At 38.4% G+C, this 17,491-nt stretch overlaps 2 protein-coding genes across 2 annotated transcripts; both read right to left on the reverse strand.

Annotated features, from left to right (window-relative positions):
- Positions 1–6,634: 6,634 nt before the first annotated feature.
- Positions 6,635–8,114, reverse strand: LOC103995407 (indole-3-acetate O-methyltransferase 1-like). Its single transcript, XM_065091454.1, has 4 exons — positions 7,986–8,114; positions 7,458–7,880; positions 7,069–7,371; positions 6,635–7,009 (listed from the first exon to the last, which is right to left on the reverse strand). The coding sequence occupies exons 1-4, from the start codon at positions 8,100–8,102 to the stop codon at positions 6,635–6,637; spliced, it is 1,218 nt and encodes a 405-aa protein (XP_064947526.1). The 5' UTR covers positions 8,103–8,114.
- A 5,500-nt stretch (positions 8,115–13,614) lies between these two features.
- LOC135598687 (indole-3-acetate O-methyltransferase 1-like) lies at positions 13,615–17,427 on the reverse strand. The gene is made up of 6 exons (XM_065092886.1): positions 17,289–17,427; positions 17,040–17,128; positions 15,164–15,384; positions 14,636–15,058; positions 14,274–14,549; positions 13,615–14,187 (listed from the first exon to the last, which is right to left on the reverse strand). The coding sequence occupies exons 3-6, from the start codon at positions 15,278–15,280 to the stop codon at positions 13,813–13,815; spliced, it is 1,191 nt and encodes a 396-aa protein (XP_064948958.1). The 5' UTR covers positions 15,281–15,384; positions 17,040–17,128; positions 17,289–17,427; the 3' UTR covers positions 13,615–13,812.
- Positions 17,428–17,491: the final 64 nt, after the last annotated feature.

The following is a 17,491-nucleotide window of genomic DNA, read 5'->3' on the forward strand; positions in this document are numbered from 1 at the left end:
TCTCGAGTTACTAAAAGTGTTAGTCAAATGAAATCTTATGATAAATATCTTCATGACCATCTAATTATTGTAAAAGCTTTAAAAAGTTTAACTCCAAAATTTTATCATGTTGTTACTGCAATTGAGGAGTCAAAAGATTTATCTATATTTTTATTTGATGAACTAATGGGTTCCTTGCAAGCACATGAAGTAAGATTGAATAAGTCACTTGAGAAAAGTGAAGAAAAAGTATTTCAGATTAAGGGAGAGGCTTCTACTTCAAAAGAAGAGAAAAAAATAACAATAAAAAGATGGATTTCATGGTATAGAAAATAGAAGATGAAGAGGAAGAGAATACTTTGATGGGCATGATAAACAAAAGCAATCAAATTATGATAAAAAATTATAAAATTAGAATTCAATATTACTATTGTAAAAAGTTTGATCACTTGAATGCAAATTGTTAAAAAAGCGAAAAACAAATTTTATGGAGGAAAATAAAGAAATTAGTAAGTTTATAACTTATTCACAAGTTAATGATATCTCAAATGATATTTAGTTTTTAGATAGTGGATGTTCTAATCATATATCACATATAAGATCAATATTTAAAAATATTGATAAAACTCACAAGTTGAAAGTTGGACTTAGAAATAACAAGCAAATTCAAGTAGAAAAAAAAGAAATAATTGAGGTGAAAACAAGTCAAGGAAAAGTAAAACACCTTGATAATATTTATCACATAACTTATTGAGTGTTGGACAATTGACAGATGACGAATATTTAATTATATTTAATGATAGTTCATACACTAATAAAGATAGAAATTATTTCTTGTTAGAAAAATATGGAGAGCATCTAATTATCTTGAATTAATTCATGTTGATTTATATGAACTTTGCTAGTCATAGTTGCCCAGCGAGTCAATCACATGAGTGATGGCATGTGTGACATGCTGCATAGTCTTTTTCTTATTATTATTAGTAGTATTTTCTCACTTTATATTACATGTTACATATATTATGATATCCATGGATCTATATGATGGGAATCAGATCGTGATAAGATCATTATAATAAGATCAATTTGCCTTTAAACATAATCCCTAAATAATCCTAGTCATAGGTTACTCGAGAAGGACATCGAGATAAACGAACAAATTGGTATATTATATATATATTCATATAATGAAGGTAGCTAATCTTATATCTACTCATGTAGGGACACTAGGGATATAATGTATGTACTCATTGGAGAATGATTTCACTAATTGATCCGCTCACAGAATGTTGGATGGTTGATGATATCTCATTGTCAAATAGTGATTTTGTCATCTCACTTATATGTCTAGTCCTTAAACTTAAGACACCAAGGATATCGAATACTATACTCTTTAATACTAGACTTATAGGTCTGAAAGTTTTAGATCTAGTACAATCAATAATCGAGAGTGGCAACCAATCTTACGAGAGCAATTGAGTGTCGATAGAGGATCGTTTGCTCTCAGTGTCATGAGAGAAATATCTTATTTATTCTTACTCAGACAAATCCTTAGCTATGGCCATTCGGATTGAGAGATGAGTTCTTCGAGAGAATCCAATTAGAGCGAGACTCAAGTAAATTTCATATGAACCTGGAAATACTATACATGATATACGATCTTTGGGATATTATATGGATAAAAAACTATAGATACATAGTAACTAAGGATAGACATGTCCAATAGATTGGATCCCCTGTATCGTTTGAGGACTAAGGCGTAGTGGCCTAGTATGTCAATAGTCGATAAGTTGAGTAATAATTCATTTAAAACTAAAGAGTCACGCACATATGGTAGATGTTGCAACGAATAGATGTTCAGATATGAGATATTCGTTAGAGCTCATATCTTATTGGATATCCAATAAGCCCATGAATTTTTAGATCTTTTGAGTGAGACCCAATAAGACTAAATATAGATTCACTAATTCAATAGCTTGGGTAATTAGATAGAAATACAATACCCAATATGATAAGATCCATTAGAGTTAAGTGATGAGAACCTCTATAAATAGGAGAGGGAAAAAGGTGATATAAGCTAGTCAACTCTTTGCTGCCCCTCCTATACACCTCCCTCTCCTCTCCCCTTAGCATACAACCCTAATTTGGGGTGTGTGGACAGCAAAAATAGTCAACCCCTTCTTGATCATGTGATACGTATGGAGTGGAAGATCGTTCAGCGATTTGAAGAGTATCTTTGTTGTATCTATATGGATCACCGCTAGAGAGGACAGTTGACCTCCTTTGTCCACTTCTAAATATCTGAGATTTTTCAAGGATATACGATCTTTCAATATAATAAATCTCACTTGATACATTCGATTTTTGGTTTTATAATTTTTGTGTATCAATCATTGCATGACGACAAGATATTTTTTTGAGAAATTCATGTTTTTATTTTTCTATTATTCTACTGTACATGTGATACTCTAATCAGAATTTCTAACCAGCTTATAAATATAAAATCATTTAATAAAAATCAATAATTTATATTGTTTACTAATGATTATAACTACGGGTATATTTTTTGAAACTGAAATATAAAATATTTGATAATTTTTAAAAATTCAAGACACTTATAGAAAAGCAAAATGGTAAATGTATAAAGACACTTCGGATGAATAAATGTAGTAAATTTTATATAATAGTTTAATTTTTTTATAAAGAAAATAGTATTCATAGGGAATTGAAAGTATCATATACACCAAAATGGTATAACTAAACATAAAAATCGAACTATCATTAAAATGGTAAGAAGTTTACTTAAAGGAAAGTATCTTCTAAATCAGCTTTGGATAAAAGCAATTATAATAGTAGTTTATTTGTTGAATATTTTACTAACAAAAATTGTTATAAATCAAACCCTTTTTGAGGCTTGGTATGGTATGAAACCAAGTGTAAGCCACTTAAGAATTTTTAGTTGTATTGCTTATATTTTAGTAAATTCATAAAACTATCATAAGCTTCATGAAAAATCTAAAAAATATATCTTAATTGGTTATTCCTTATAATCAAAAGTATATCACATGTATAATCTTATTAGTGGTAAAGTTACTATTAACATAAATATTATGTTTGATAAAATGACAAATTAGAATCGAGAGACCAATGAATATGAAATATAAATTTAGATTCCAATAGAACTGGACACTTTAGATCCTGCTCCAATACGTTTATCGATAATCTCACCTAGAAGTAGTTCAAATTCATTAAATGATTCCTCAGATGAAACATTTCTAGGAAAATTCAGATCACTAATAAAAATTTATGGTTTAACATTTACTTTATTTATTTCAGATCCTATAAGTTTTGTGGAAGCAATTAAAAAAAAAAGAAATGGTGAAAGACAATGAAAGAGAAAATGAAGTCAATTGAGAAGAATGAAACCTATGAGCTAATGGATATACCGAAAGAAAAGAAAGCTATTAGATTGAAATGGGCATTCAGAACAACATATAATACGAATGAAAGTATCCAAAAACATAAGGCTCGGCTTGTAATAAAAGGATTGTTAATCATAGGTTCTTTACAAGACAATCACGTGACTAATGGGTGTGACATGACACGTATTCTTTTTACTTATTATATTATTTAATATTTTATTAATTTATCTTACATGCTGCATATATTGTGATGTCCATGGATCTGTGAAATGGGAATCGGATCGTGATGATATCATAATAATGAGACCGATTTGTCTTTAAACACAAACCTTAAATAATCCTAGTCATAGGTCACTCGAGAGGGATATTGAGATGACCGGATAGACTGGTGTGTTGTATATATATCCATATGATAGAAATGGTTGGTCTCATAGCTGCTTATGTGGGGACACTAAGGATACAATGCAAATGCTCATTGGAGAATGAGTTCACTAATTGATCCACTTACGAAATATTGGATGGTTGATGATACCTCTTTGTCATATAGTGATTCTGTCATCTCAATAGTGTATCTGGTTCTTAGACTTGAGACACCAAGAATATTTTTGTATGAGTACTTCATTCTTTAATACCATACTTATAGGTCTAGAAGTTTCAAATCTAATATAGTTGGTTATCATGAGTGACAACCAACCTTGCAAGGACGATTGAGTATCGATGGAGGATCATCAGCTCTCGGTGTTATGAGAGCAATATCCCATGTGTCCTTGTTTAGACAAATCCCTAGTTAGGGTCATTCGGATTGAGAGAGAAAGAGTTCTCCAGGAGAATCTGATTAGAGTGAGACTCAAGTAGAAACCGTATGGGTCCGATAGCACCATACCTAGTATATGGCTTTGGTATATTAATTGGATGAAGGACTATAGGTACATGATAACTGAGGATATATAGGTCCAAATGATTGGATTCTCCTGTATTGTTTGGGGACTACGGCATAATGGCCTCGTACGTTTATAGTCGATGAGTCAAATAAATTATTATGAAGATAATAATTCACTGAGGCAGAAGAAGTTTTGATGGATATTACTCACACCCATCTCGATATTGGGCCTAGAGTTATACACATATGGTAAGTGTTACGATGAGTATGGGTTCGGATATGAAAGATCTGTTGGAGCCCCTATCTTATTAGATATCCAATAAACCCTTAATTATTGGATCCTATGGATGAGATCCAATAAGAGTCAATGAGATATTATTGATAGAGATCTACTAATGCAATAGACTTGGTAGTTAGATAAAGATCTAGTACCTAATATGGTTCAGTTGACAAGGGACCTCTATAAATAGTAAGGAACCAAATGGTCATACACTAGACCTTTTTTGCTACCTCTCTTATTCTCCTCTCCACTTCTCATCCTCAGCCAACAACCCCTATTTGGGATGTATTGAGATTTGGACAACGATTCAAGGAGAGCTTTCGTAACCCCTACCATGTGGATCACCGCTAGAGAGGAGAACAGTTAACCTCATTCATCCTCTCCTACAGATTTGTAAGATTTCAAGGATATATGATCTCCCTAGGTAAAACACATCTCTCATATACCCGTAATTTTTTATTTTGTGATTTTTGCATATCAATCTTCGCACGACGAAGAAATTTTTTTGTGGCAATCTAGGACTTTTATTTTTGTTCTTCCACTACGCAAGTGATGTCGCCCTTAGATTTTCTTATAAAGATATTTTTATGGCAATCTAGAACTTTTTCTCTAGTTGCTAGATTCAAAACAATGAGAACTTTAGTTGCTCATCTCCTTGTTTATCAATTTGATATGAAATTTACATAAATTTTTTTTATTAATTATTTTTTAGTTAAAAGATACGAAAAAAAGATAGTATAAGTTAAGAAAGCTCTTTATGTGCTTAAACCAGCTCTAAAAGCATGGTAAGTAAAATTAATTATTATTTTCTTCAAAATGGATCTAAGATAAGCAATAATGAACTTACTCTTTATGTAAAGAAAAAAGGTGAATATAATATTCTTATGATTTGTCTTTATATTGATGATATTATATGATGATGAATAAGTTTAAAATGTTATATCTAAGTCCACTGCATTATTTTCTTAGGTTGGAAATTAAACAAGGATATTTTTATTTCATAAAGAAAATATAAAATGGATCTACTTAAAAGATCTAGCTTGATTAATTGTAAAACTTCAACAACACCCATGATGATATTATATGATGAAGAATAAGTTTAAAATGTCATATCTAAGTCTACTGTATTATTTTTTTAGGTTGAAAATTAAATAAAGATATTTTTATTTCATAAAGAAAATATAAAATGGATCTACTCAAAAAATCTAACTTGATTAATTTAAAACTGCAACAACACCCATGAATGTAAATGAGAAATTGAAACTTGAATATGGTACATGTTCAACAAATGCAAGATACTATAGAAGTTTGGTTGGAGATTTGATCTATTTAACTTATACTCAACCAGATATTAACTTCTCTATTGGCGTTGTATTCAGATTTATATATAGCCCAAGTAAATATTATCTCGGAGCTATTAAATTAATTCTACATTATATTGTTGGAACCACAAATTTTGATATTTGGTATTCTCATAATTTTAAATATAAATTATTTAATTTTATTGATAATGATTAGAGATGAGCTTTAGATGATAGAAAAAGTACTTCTAACAATATTTAGTTACATCATCATAGTTTATCAAACAATGACTTAGAAGACTTCTTGAAAATCTTCATCAAAAACAAAAAGAAATAACAAAAATATTTTATGATAATATAATTATAATGATAAAAAATATAATATTTTATAGAAGAACGAAGCATAAAGATATATTATCATTTTATCCAAAATCTTATAGCAAGTGAAGTCATAATAATAAAGTATTATCGTACTTATCAACAAGTTATAGATATTCTTACCGAGTCATTTATAATTCAGAAGCATGTTTATTTTATATCTCAAACAGTAAAAACAGTATTAAGAATTAATTTATAATAATTATTTAGATAATAGTTGTAAACATTACCCTAAATAGTATCCTAAGATTTATGGGGTAATGCCTATACTTTTCAATCCTTGCTCCGTCGTCCCCAACACAGTCTCTTGTCCGATTACTGCATGAATGCTTCTACGGTCATCTCGTACTTCATGAATCGAAGGAATCGCATGAACGGGCTCATCAAGAAAGCATTAGCTCGCGGGATGAGGTGGGACCGAGGGAGAGAGCGAGGCGACGATGTGGAAGAACTGCATCTGCGCCATCAGCTCCCTCGCATGGCGTGCCGCCCGGAGCTCCAGCCTCCCGAACAGCTCCTCGCTCAGACGTTCGCCGATGTGCGCTTCCACGAGCACGCCGGCCACCGACCGGCAGCTGTTAGCGAGAGCTCGCCCGACCTCGCTGGCGTCCTCTGGGTGGTCGACCACCAGTGGGCTGCCTCCGTTGACGACCTGAAGCTTGTTGATGGAGAGTGAGCCTTCGGCCTTCACCACCTCCTCGAACTCCCTGAGGCAGGCAGCGTACACGGGGATGTTGAAGCTGTCACGCTTCTCGCTGTCCAGCAGACCCTGCGATCGACGGACATGGCAAGTTCGGATTAGTGGCGTGTGATGCGGTAGAAGCAAACGTGAACTCGGTGTGAGTGAGTGCTCGCCTCTTCGACGAGGTCGTTCCAAGCGTCTTGGAAGTGGGCGCCGAAGAGGAAACCTGCGCCGCCTTGGTCGACCGGGTCGATGGATGTCCGGCCGAGGCAAACGAGGAACATTACGCCGCCAACCTTCATCTCGACGGCGCGGGCGCGCAGGAAGCTGGCGAGATCCGCCTGGAACTGCTGCTTGTAGGCAGCGGCAGTGTCCGCGGACGCGCCATGGACGAAGACCCGCCCCCCGTTGTATGCCGGCGATCGCTTATCGGTCACCCTCTCGGGCACCTGTTGCAGTGCGACACCAAATAGCGGTGACTCCTCGGACTCCAATTGTTCGACAGCAGATCGAAAGCATGGTGAGCTGATGATACCTGAGAGAGCCAATGCAAGGAGAAGGTGGAGTTGAAGACGTTTATGGATCTAGAAGGAAAAAGTCGGCCGTAGAACGAGCCGGGCACGCCAGCGGCGTAGTAGGACCGCTGCTCTTCGGCGGCCGCCAGGCACTGTTCCAGGCTACTGCTGCTCAACTGTGGCGGGAGAAGCTGGAAGAGGACATTGAAGTCGTTGCAGGGGAGGTCGGAGAAGAAGACCTGGAACTCGGGGGAATCGTGGCCGAGCGCTGCGTACATCTTCGATACGTGCTCGACGATGATGCCCATGAGGAAGAGCGTGTTGGTGCCGCATGAGCAGCCCAGGTCTGCGACGGCAAACGTGCCGCCGTCCTCCAGCAAGGGAAGCTTCATCGCGCTCAGCGTTGCTTCCAGGAAGTGCAGCATGGCTCGTGCATGGCGAGCCTACAAAAGCACAGATATTTAGCTAGCTCCATTGTTGATGTCTCATCTTACAAAGGCAGAGAAGATTCCAAGGAACAACACGGGGCAAGAAGAAGTCATCAGTACTTGAGCTTGTGAGTTCTTCAGATAGCTGGTCTCCCCCTTGCCACCTTTCATGCTGAGCATCCTCTCGAGCTTTAGCTTCGTGACCACAAGGTTTTCTCCCTTGACAGCCATGGCCATCTTCTGATAAACTGCACTGGAGGCCTAGGCTTGGAGTTGGGTGTGTCGGAACCGCAGGACGGAAACGAAAATGAAAAATTATTACTTGAAAATGAGGAGAAATCTTTGCAATACTTAAAAATATTTTTTTATAATTTTATAGATTGTATTTATGTTAGTTCTCCGTCTTCAAAAATAACTAACTAACAATGTGGGACTATTAAAAGAAATATAAAATATAAAAATTAATAAAAAATAGTAAATGAACAGTTTTCCTTTTTGAAAATAGTGTACTTGTTCTATATTAATCCCCTTCTCTTCCGTTGAGAAAAAATTCGCCCAGATTCAATTCTTCGTAAGTGTTTGGAAAGTCTTTTTTTCATAAGCATATCAAAACTATAACTACTTCCTTAAATATATTCTCTTTCTTATGCTTATCCGTTGTTTCGTTACATGTATGGGCACATGAAATAAGAAAGGAGGAGAGGCAGAACAAAATAGGGGAGAAGAACTAACCGTTGGAGGCGAGGGGATGCGCCCCCGACAGCAAGTCTAAATATATACCATGAGAAAGGACTGATCTAAATATTCCTGAGGACCCCAACAGTATCTGCTTCTCTCATTCCTATACCATGAGAAAGGACTGATCTAAATATAGCATGTATATTATATACCTGTAAAATTTTAAATCTTAAGCATAAGCTATTGTGTTCTATTGATTGAAAATTTAGATTCCTCACCTACAAGTGAATCTTTTTCACTACCATTAATTTTTTTTAATTATTAAAAATTTATCAAATGAGATTTTGAATCCTTATAACTTTCGTATAAGTGGGCCTCCTATACTGCTAAATTAGTATTTTATGTATAAAAAGTTTACATTTAGTTAAGCGGGTCGGCATCCATACATAAATATATTGGTGCTTTGAACCTTCTAGTACAAAAAAAATTTATTAGATGATATTTTGAAACTTTTATTTTAACAAACAGGACTTATACACTATCACTAGATCAATATTTTAAATCAAAAAAATTATTAAATAAGATTTTGATAAGTGAATCTTGTACACTACCACTATATTAATGTTTTAGCAATGTCTTATGATCAAATCTCGTCTTCACTTCTTTCTTTTTGAAAAAAAATATTTTTTTTTCATTTGTAATGAAATTCTAATAAACTTTCATGTCCATAAAATTTTCATATTTAATATTTTAAAATTTTAAAATTAACTATTGATTTTTCAATACATGTTAGGAATCTTCGGAAGCTTTTGATTAATATTTATTTAGTTTGTTTAGTTCAATTAGAGTCGAATACGATCGTCGTGTGACCCTCCCACCTCGCGGTGATCGAAACAAGTCAACTACGATCGTCGTTGTTTCCTCCCTCTTCGTTATCAACATCGACATCGACCGTTACAACCGTCGTTGTTTCCTCAACTGCCCACGATCCCTCGGCGTCGCCAACACCTCCTTTTGCAGTGCGATAGAGACAAGGCAACACTGCTTCCCATCCGCGCAACAGCCTTGTCCTCAATCGCCGCAGCCATCGCAGTGACTAGCCCCCAGCGACGCTGCCCCCAATCGCACCACCATCGCTGCCTCCCAACCCTCAACAACAACGATCCCTCCACATAGCGACCGTAGCTACATCCTGCATCCTCGCAGCAATCCTTCATTCACACGGTGCTGCCACCGACTACGTCATCGTAGCAGCACCGAATAGGGTAGTGATTGATGCCCTAGTCCCAACACTAGAAACAAGAGTTAAGATTTCAGATTTGCAGTCTTACACAATGATTACCGACAACTTAGTAAATGCCTAAATCGAAGCATTGGAAATCAGAATTAAGAACTGACTGCAAGAAACACTTAATGATTTCAAAAAGAGCTTACTGGAGAGCTTCAGCAAATTTCAACAAGATGAAAGTTCAAATCTTATATTGAACCGATCTGGAGACACAAGAAAAAACCAAGAACATGACACAAGCTACCCACGCATGAAGGTGGAATTTCCAAGATGGGAAGATGGAGATCCGATCAGTTGGATCTCTAGGGCAGAAAAATATTTTTGTTTTCACATAACCCTAGAAGAATCTAAGATGGAAATAGCCTCAATCCAGCTATATGGAGATGCAATCCAATAGTATTATTGGTACGAAACTTGTCATGGAGTCCCCTAATGGGAGCAATTTAAGAGAGGGTTTCTTGTTCGCTTTGAACCATCTAAATATGAAAATGTTGATGGACAGCTTGCCAAAATTCGTCAGATTTCTACAGTATTGGAATATCATAGCAGATTTGAATGATTGTCAAATCAAGCTCGAGATTGGTCTGAACGATAACTGGTGGGTACATTCATCGAAAAACTTAATCTAGATATTCGATGTGAAGTTAAGGCTCATCAACCCCGCACTATGATTGCTGCGATATCATTTGCACGTTTAAATGAGGAAAAAATTAGTAGGAAAAATCATCAAAATAGAATTGACAACAAATAGATGATCAGCAAGCCACACGCCCCATCTATTCTTAACCGAAACCCTAACACCCTAAGGCTAACCTGAGAAGAACTCAAGGAAAGATCAACGAAGGGTTTGTGCTGGCGTTGTGATGAAAAGTGGAGTAGGGAGGACCGATGTAAACAAGGGCAACTTCTTATGATTGAACCAATTGGGGAGGAACCGGAAGCTAATAATGTGGACTTCGATCATGAAGGTATGGATTATGATGACAATGTTGGACCTATCATACATATAGTGTATGTCTTAGCCGGTTACTCTAACCCGCAAACTATGAAAGTTGGAGGAACTTTGAAACATCAACATGTTACAGTTTTACTAGTAGCACTAACAATTTTATGAACGGTAAGGTTGCCAACCGATTAACCTACCACATTAAAGACCGTAATAAATTTGAAGTAAATGTCGTCGATGGACAGATTTTAACCTGTGATAGCAAGTGCGCAAAGATTAAGCTGACTTTGTAAGGTCAAGAGTTGCTTGTTGACTTCTTTTTGCTATCCTTGGAAGAGTTCAAAGTGGTGCTTGGAATTGAATGGCTATCAACTCTGGGTGATGTTTTGTGAAATTTTTCTAAACTAATCATGAAGTTTATTATTAATGGAAAGCAGATTATCCTAAAAGGAAGACGTGGGGGTAAGGTCACAACTGCCACTAGCCATCGGATGAAGAGGGTTTTTAGAAGACTGCAACACCAAAAAGCCGACCTATTGCTTACGCTATCAAGAAGTAGAGACCGTACTTACTTGATCAATGGGTTGTGACACGCTGCAGATACCCTATGACTGAAGTACTGAAAGAGAAACTCCCCGAGTTTGATGCTGCTCAGCCTTGAGGACAAGGCTGATTTGAAGGGGGAGGAATTATTATAATCCTTTTATTTTTTGAGCTTTTGAATAATGTTTATTGAATCTATTTAATTCAGTTAGAGTCAAATATATGTTTATTTAATATTTATTTATTATTAAGAGTCCATGGTGGACTCTAGGTGGAACTCTATAAATAGCGATGTAACAGTTTCTTTTCGACAGAGAATGAAATATTATTCAGTCTTTAGACTAACTCCAGGAGGTCGATCCCCTCGAAGTGATCATCCCTTTTCCCTTCTTTCTTCTACGATAGAACCCTAGGGTCTTATCAAAACATATGTTATGTTGTATAAAATGTGGAAGGACAAATACATCATATTTGAACATATGTGGAAAGATCAACTTGGATTAAAAAAATGTTTCTTTGCAATATTGAAAACTTTGCATATGTGAAAATTCCTACAACACTTTTCCATTGTGCACATAGGTCCCTCTGGCCACTTTTTAATATAATCCATGTTAACATGCACAAATTAAGTAATATGGAGGATTTCCATACAAATAATAAGAACTGGAAAATTATTTCTGCAAAATCAACAGATCTGAAGAAGTGACAAACAAAAAAAGAAAAAAGACAAAAAAGAACTCACAAGCCTTCATTTCCAAAATTAAATAACCAGTGGAAAGGTCAGCCTGGATTGTGATTTCATTCTACTAGTTGGTACAAGATACTTGCATGATAATGACAGTAACATCAGAACTTGATGAGAGAAGGTGTCCAAACATCAATTCCTTACATGCAAAATGAAGAATAGGATACTCCATGCTAACTCCACCTGATACCTCTTAATTTTATCAAGTGAATAAAATAAATATTACAAAAGATTAAAAAAATAGATTCAAACCTCATCCGATATATTTTTAATATCTTAAATATGAAAAATCACATATCAAAGATTCAGAGTTCCAAATCTTATCCGATATGTTCTGAAAGTTGCCAATTAACTTGATTAGTAAAAATTTTAGATTGGAATCTCACCTTCACAAAATATAAGCATTGGCAAGCATTGTGTAATAATTGGAGGAAAGTCTGGACTCAGTGTTTTGTCAAAGATGACTTACCTTGATGTACTCTCAATGGTGGAGGTCCAGAAACCACCTTTGCACAAGGCATCAGTCTCTCTCGTCAAAGGTTCGGACACCACTTCCCCCAACGAGGTGTTATCCTCCTCACAAATGTTATCATTTCGTTAGGCCCTACAATACTACCATGAATATAGAGAGTAACCCTGAACGCTATGTAGGGTCATAGAACAGGGCACCATTCTCTTGCCAAGCGACTTAGCCCACTCCACCAACCAGGTCTTGGCAAATGCCACCACTATGCTAGGCTCGATCGATATGCAAGGTCATAAAGCCTCTCATGCTAAGCAATCTCTTCCTTTCCACAATGCAAGGCGAACATCACGCGGTGAGAAGGATACAAAAACCTTTAACACTTCTTAGTACTCGAACACTATTGGGACTCTCATGGAGCTCTCTGGGTGTCTATCTCTTGACAAATCCTTGATTGACATGAGAGTCGAGGGAAGATTCTTAGTGTCTCTAGACCATTCACTCGCTTTCATAGGAGGACTCGTATTCTTTCAGCACCCAGCAACATCGACGATCAGGGAAACACCGAACTCAGAAATTACATTCTACCGATATATGTTCTACTTTCAGTTCTCAAAGGTCATGTACCTGGAAAATGCCTTCTCAGGTTCCAATCTCTGTTAAGCCTGGCGTGCATAGGTGCCAACAGTTTGCTGCTGCTGCTGCAATGGCTGCAAATCAAAGTGCAAAAGATCTAAGCAGATCAATTTTGTGAATTCCAAACCCAAATCGACCAAAAGAGCAGCTAATGCCAAACCCTAGAAGATGCCAGAACCACATCATCAGGACGCGAATTCCATTAATTCCAAGGATTAAAGCCCAAGAAAGAACCAAATTTCATGGTCGGAATCGAAAAGGGTAGCCACATCACCGAGGCGCTGCTGCTCCCAGCGGCGGAAAGGGAGGAAGAGAGGTGGGAGCGGGGCGACAACCGATGCTCTCTCTCTCTCTCTCTCTCAACTCCCCCGCTCGCTCGCTCGCTCGCTCGAAGTCGGCGTAAATAAAAGAAAACCGTTTTTACATATATATATCTGTACGGTTTCAAAATACCAGAAATATTCTCTCGCTGCATTGTGGATTAGTTCATCAGGCATTTGCTCAAACCCATGTTTTAAGCTTATTCAGTCTTTTGGAATGTACAGGCTCAGTTGGATGAGCATGTCCGATTACAGCATGAATGCTTCTACGGTCATCTCGTACTCCATGAATCGAAGGAATCGCATGAACGGGCTCATCAGGAATGCGTCAGCTCGCGGGATGAGATGGGATCGAGGGAGAGAGCGAGGCGACGATGTGGAAGAACTGCATCTGCTCCATCAGCTCCCTCGCATGGCGTGCCGCCCGGAGCTCCAGCCTCCCGAACAGCTCCTCGCTCAGACGTTCGCCGATGTGCGCCTCCACGAGCACGCCGGCCACCGACCGGCAGCTGTTAGCGAGCGCTCGCCCGACCTCGCTGGCGTCCTCTGGGTGGTTGACCACCAGCGGGCTGCCTCCCTTGACGACCTGAAGCTTGTTGATGGAGAACGAGCCCTCGGCCTCCACCACCTCCTTGAACTCCCGGAGGCAGGCGGCGTACACGGGGATGTTGAAGCTGTCACGCTTCTCGCTCTCCAGTAGACCCTGCGATCGACAGACATGACAAGTTCGGATCAGTGGCGTGTGATACGGTTGAAGCAGACGTGAACTCGGTGTGAGTGAGTGCTCGCCTCTTCGACGAGGTCGTTCCAAGCGTCTTGGAAGTGGGCGCCGAAGAGGAAACCTGCGCCGCCTTGGTCGGCCGGGTCGATGGATGTCCGGCCGAGGCAAACGAGGAACATTACGCCGCCAACCTTCATCTCGACGGCGCGGGCGCGCAGGAAGCTGGCGAGATCCGCCTGGAACTGCTGCTTGTAGGCAGCGGCAGTGTCCGCGGACGCGCCATGGACGAAGACCCGCCCCCCGTTGTATGCCGGCGATCGCTTATCGGTCACCCTCTCGGGCACCTGTTGCAGTGCGACACCAAATAGCGGTGACTCCTCGGACTCCAATTGTTCGACAGCAGATCGAAAGCATGGTGAGCTGATGATACCTGAGAGAGCCAATGCAAGGAGAAGGTGGAGTTGAAGACGTTTATGGATCTAGAAGGAAAAAGTCGGCCGTAGAACGAGCCGGGCACGCCAGCGGCGTAGTAGGACCGCTGCTCTTCGGCGGCCGCCAGGCACTGTTCCAGGCTACTGCTGCTCAACTGTGGCGGGAGAAGCTGGAAGAGGACATTGAAGTCGTTGCAGGGGAGGTCGGAGAAGAAGACCTGGAACTCGGGGGAATCGTGGCCGAGCGCTGCGTACATCTTCGATACGTGCTCGACGATGATGCCCATGAGGAAGAGCGTGTTGGTGCCGCATGAGCAGCCCAGGTCTGCGACGGCAAACGTGCCGCCGTCCTCCAGCAAGGGAAGCTTCATCGCGCTCAGCGTTGCTTCCAGGAAGTGCAGCATGGCTCGTGCATGGCGAGCCTACAAAAGCACAGATATTTAGCTAGCTCCATTGTTGATGTCTCATCTTACAAAGGCAGAGAAGATTCCAAGGAACAACACGGGGCAAGAAGAAGTCATCAGTACTTGAGCTTGTGAGTTCTTCAGATAGCTGGTCTCCCCCTTGCCACCTTTCATGCTGAGCATCCTCTCGAGCTTTAGCTTCGTGACCACAAGGTTTTCTCCCTTGACAGCCATGGCCATCTTCTGATAAACTGCACTGAAGGCCTAGGCTTGGAGTTGGGTGTGTGACATGCAGCCATGGAGGGGTTCAATATATATAGTGAAGTGGCTGTAGCAACAAGTTACTGCAAAAAAGCATATTAATGTTCCTCACATGATCTCTAATCCCACAAATTTCGCCGGACTTCCATTCTGTGGACTGCAAGGAATGGCATAAAGGACCAAAAATATACCTTTGTCTCTTGGAGCATTCATGAGTCTGGATTCTCGAGTAATAGAACCATAGCAGTTAGATTTATCTTAGGTAAAGGGGCATAAGAACAAGTGAACCCACATGGATTCATGAACATACAAAAAGCCTTCATAGTGATCTACAGCACATCTACCTATTGCTTAACATATTGAAATTGAAAATTTTGCAGCTTATTTTTATAATTATTATAAGGATACAAAAGTGGCATCGTGGTGTGGAAAAATTTTGAGGTGCTAGTGATGTCTTATGATGAAGTCCAAAGTTGGTGGAATCAAATAAAAATTCAAAGAAAAGTGATTTCTATTTGTATTGATGATTTTTCATGCATTGTACTAATGATTATTATGCATAAAAGAAAAGGAGTAAGCATTAAGAGCAAGATGTCTTGCTAAATCAAATCATTAATTTTCTGAATGAAGATAATGGAAGCCCTATAAGAATATATATGTATATATATATACATATATATAGATGGAAAATAACAAATCTAAAATGTATATGATTTGATTTGTGTACTAGGCATTATTCCATTAAACAAGGTGGCATGGACACAAATTGTTCCTAGTAAAAAACAAAGGAGAAAATTGAGGCATCATTACATGCAGGGACTAATTAGCATTTTTCACTAACACATGTCATCATCATTAACTGAAATGATAAAAAAAAATGAGACCCATAATCGAGCCTAGTTTAGCTTAAACCCTTCTAAACTGAATTCACTCACTATCAAACACTATGTTATGATACTGCACATGTCATTGACTGTACAGAATTGGCAGTAAACAAAAGTTCCACATGATTAGCCAAATCCATGCCCGAATAAATAAAACATATATAAGAAAAGTAATTAAGACTATTAAAGTACGAAATTATGCTCGACCCAGTTGCATATATGATGGAGTTTTGCTGCGTAAACCATGCTTATTGATGAGGAACGGGATTTGTGGAATACAGCCGGCCTACCTATCAATCCTAAGAGAATAAGAAAACCCAGAGCTACTTGTGTTTAGGTCCATTTTAAGCATAAAAAAGACAAATAACTGGTCTATTGCATGTTGTGTTGTTCAAGGAGAATACATATCTAAGATCCTGGTATCAGTATGTAGTGTGCGTAGATCAAATTGTAGGAAACTAGGAATTGTAGGCTGAAGTGACCTAAGAGAAGAGGCATGCCTTGGATCCAGCAATGTGAAGAGTTGACCATGTTTTGTCTGTTATGGACTGCAGTGTTGAGTATCTTATCAGCATGATTTAGTTGATGGAGTTCAACAGTGATCAGCATGGTTTTGGTTTACCCATGGAACAATCAAAGTCGGACTATGTGAGTTCAAGATTAATTGCTAAAGTTTGTAGTAGAATCCTAGCTTTTTGTCTGAGATTTGACTAAGTAATTCTGAGATTAAACTGATAACAGTGAAGAAGTATCAGAAAAGTTCTACTGCTGCACAAGTATCAGCCGTCTGGTAAAGCTCTTTGGACATTAATGACAAGAGATGGAGAGGGAGAGCCGACCTAGTTTTTTCTTACCCGATAAAGGAAAATACACCTCTCAGATGAACAGAGGCTAATGTTGCCACTATCCCGGTGGAATAGACCAAAGGACTGCAAATTAAGTCCTGCAAAATAGAGGAAGCATCCAGAACGTACATAAATGACAAAAAAAAATGCATAAGAAACCTGTATAAAGCAAGCTCACGGATGTAATCTGAAGAGGAAATGATGCAGATACAAAAGGAGATGTGAGCTTGGGGGTTCAGGAATTAGGGATCTTAGTACCTGTGGCAGAGGGTCTCTTCTATAGTAGGGCTTCCATAATCACCTGCATCCCATGAAAGCAAACATAAAAGATATGGGTGAATAAATTTTGATTGAAAGATCCGATAGCTCTGTGTAGGAATACAACTCCAATCAAGATGATACACCTACTGTTGTGCAAGTTAAAGTGGCATCAGTAAACTTGGTGAAACAAAAGAATCAAA

The sequence above is a fragment of the Musa acuminata genome, chromosome BXJ2-1, assembly GCF_036884655.1.
Source record: "Musa acuminata AAA Group cultivar baxijiao chromosome BXJ2-1, Cavendish_Baxijiao_AAA, whole genome shotgun sequence".
NCBI lineage: Eukaryota > Viridiplantae > Streptophyta > Magnoliopsida > Zingiberales > Musaceae > Musa > Musa acuminata.

Coding starts and splice junctions, on each gene's coding strand:
- LOC103995407 (XM_065091454.1), bottom strand. CDS start 8,102: ATGGCCATGGCTGTCAAGGGAGAAAACCTTGTGGTCACGAAGCTAAAG. Junction 7,881..7,985: donor TGAAGAACTCACAAGCTCAA/GTACTGATGACT, acceptor GTGCTTTTGTAG/GCTCGCCATGCACGAGCCAT. Junction 7,010..7,068: donor CTCACTCACACCGAGTTCAC/GTTTGCTTCTAC, acceptor CGTCGATCGCAG/GGTCTGCTGGACAGCGAGAA.
- LOC135598687 (XM_065092886.1), bottom strand. CDS start 15,280: ATGGCCATGGCTGTCAAGGGAGAAAACCTTGTGGTCACGAAGCTAAAG. Junction 15,059..15,163: donor TGAAGAACTCACAAGCTCAA/GTACTGATGACT, acceptor GTGCTTTTGTAG/GCTCGCCATGCACGAGCCAT. Junction 14,550..14,635: donor CCTTGCATTGGCTCTCTCAG/GTATCATCAGCT, acceptor GCACTGCAACAG/GTGCCCGAGAGGGTGACCGA.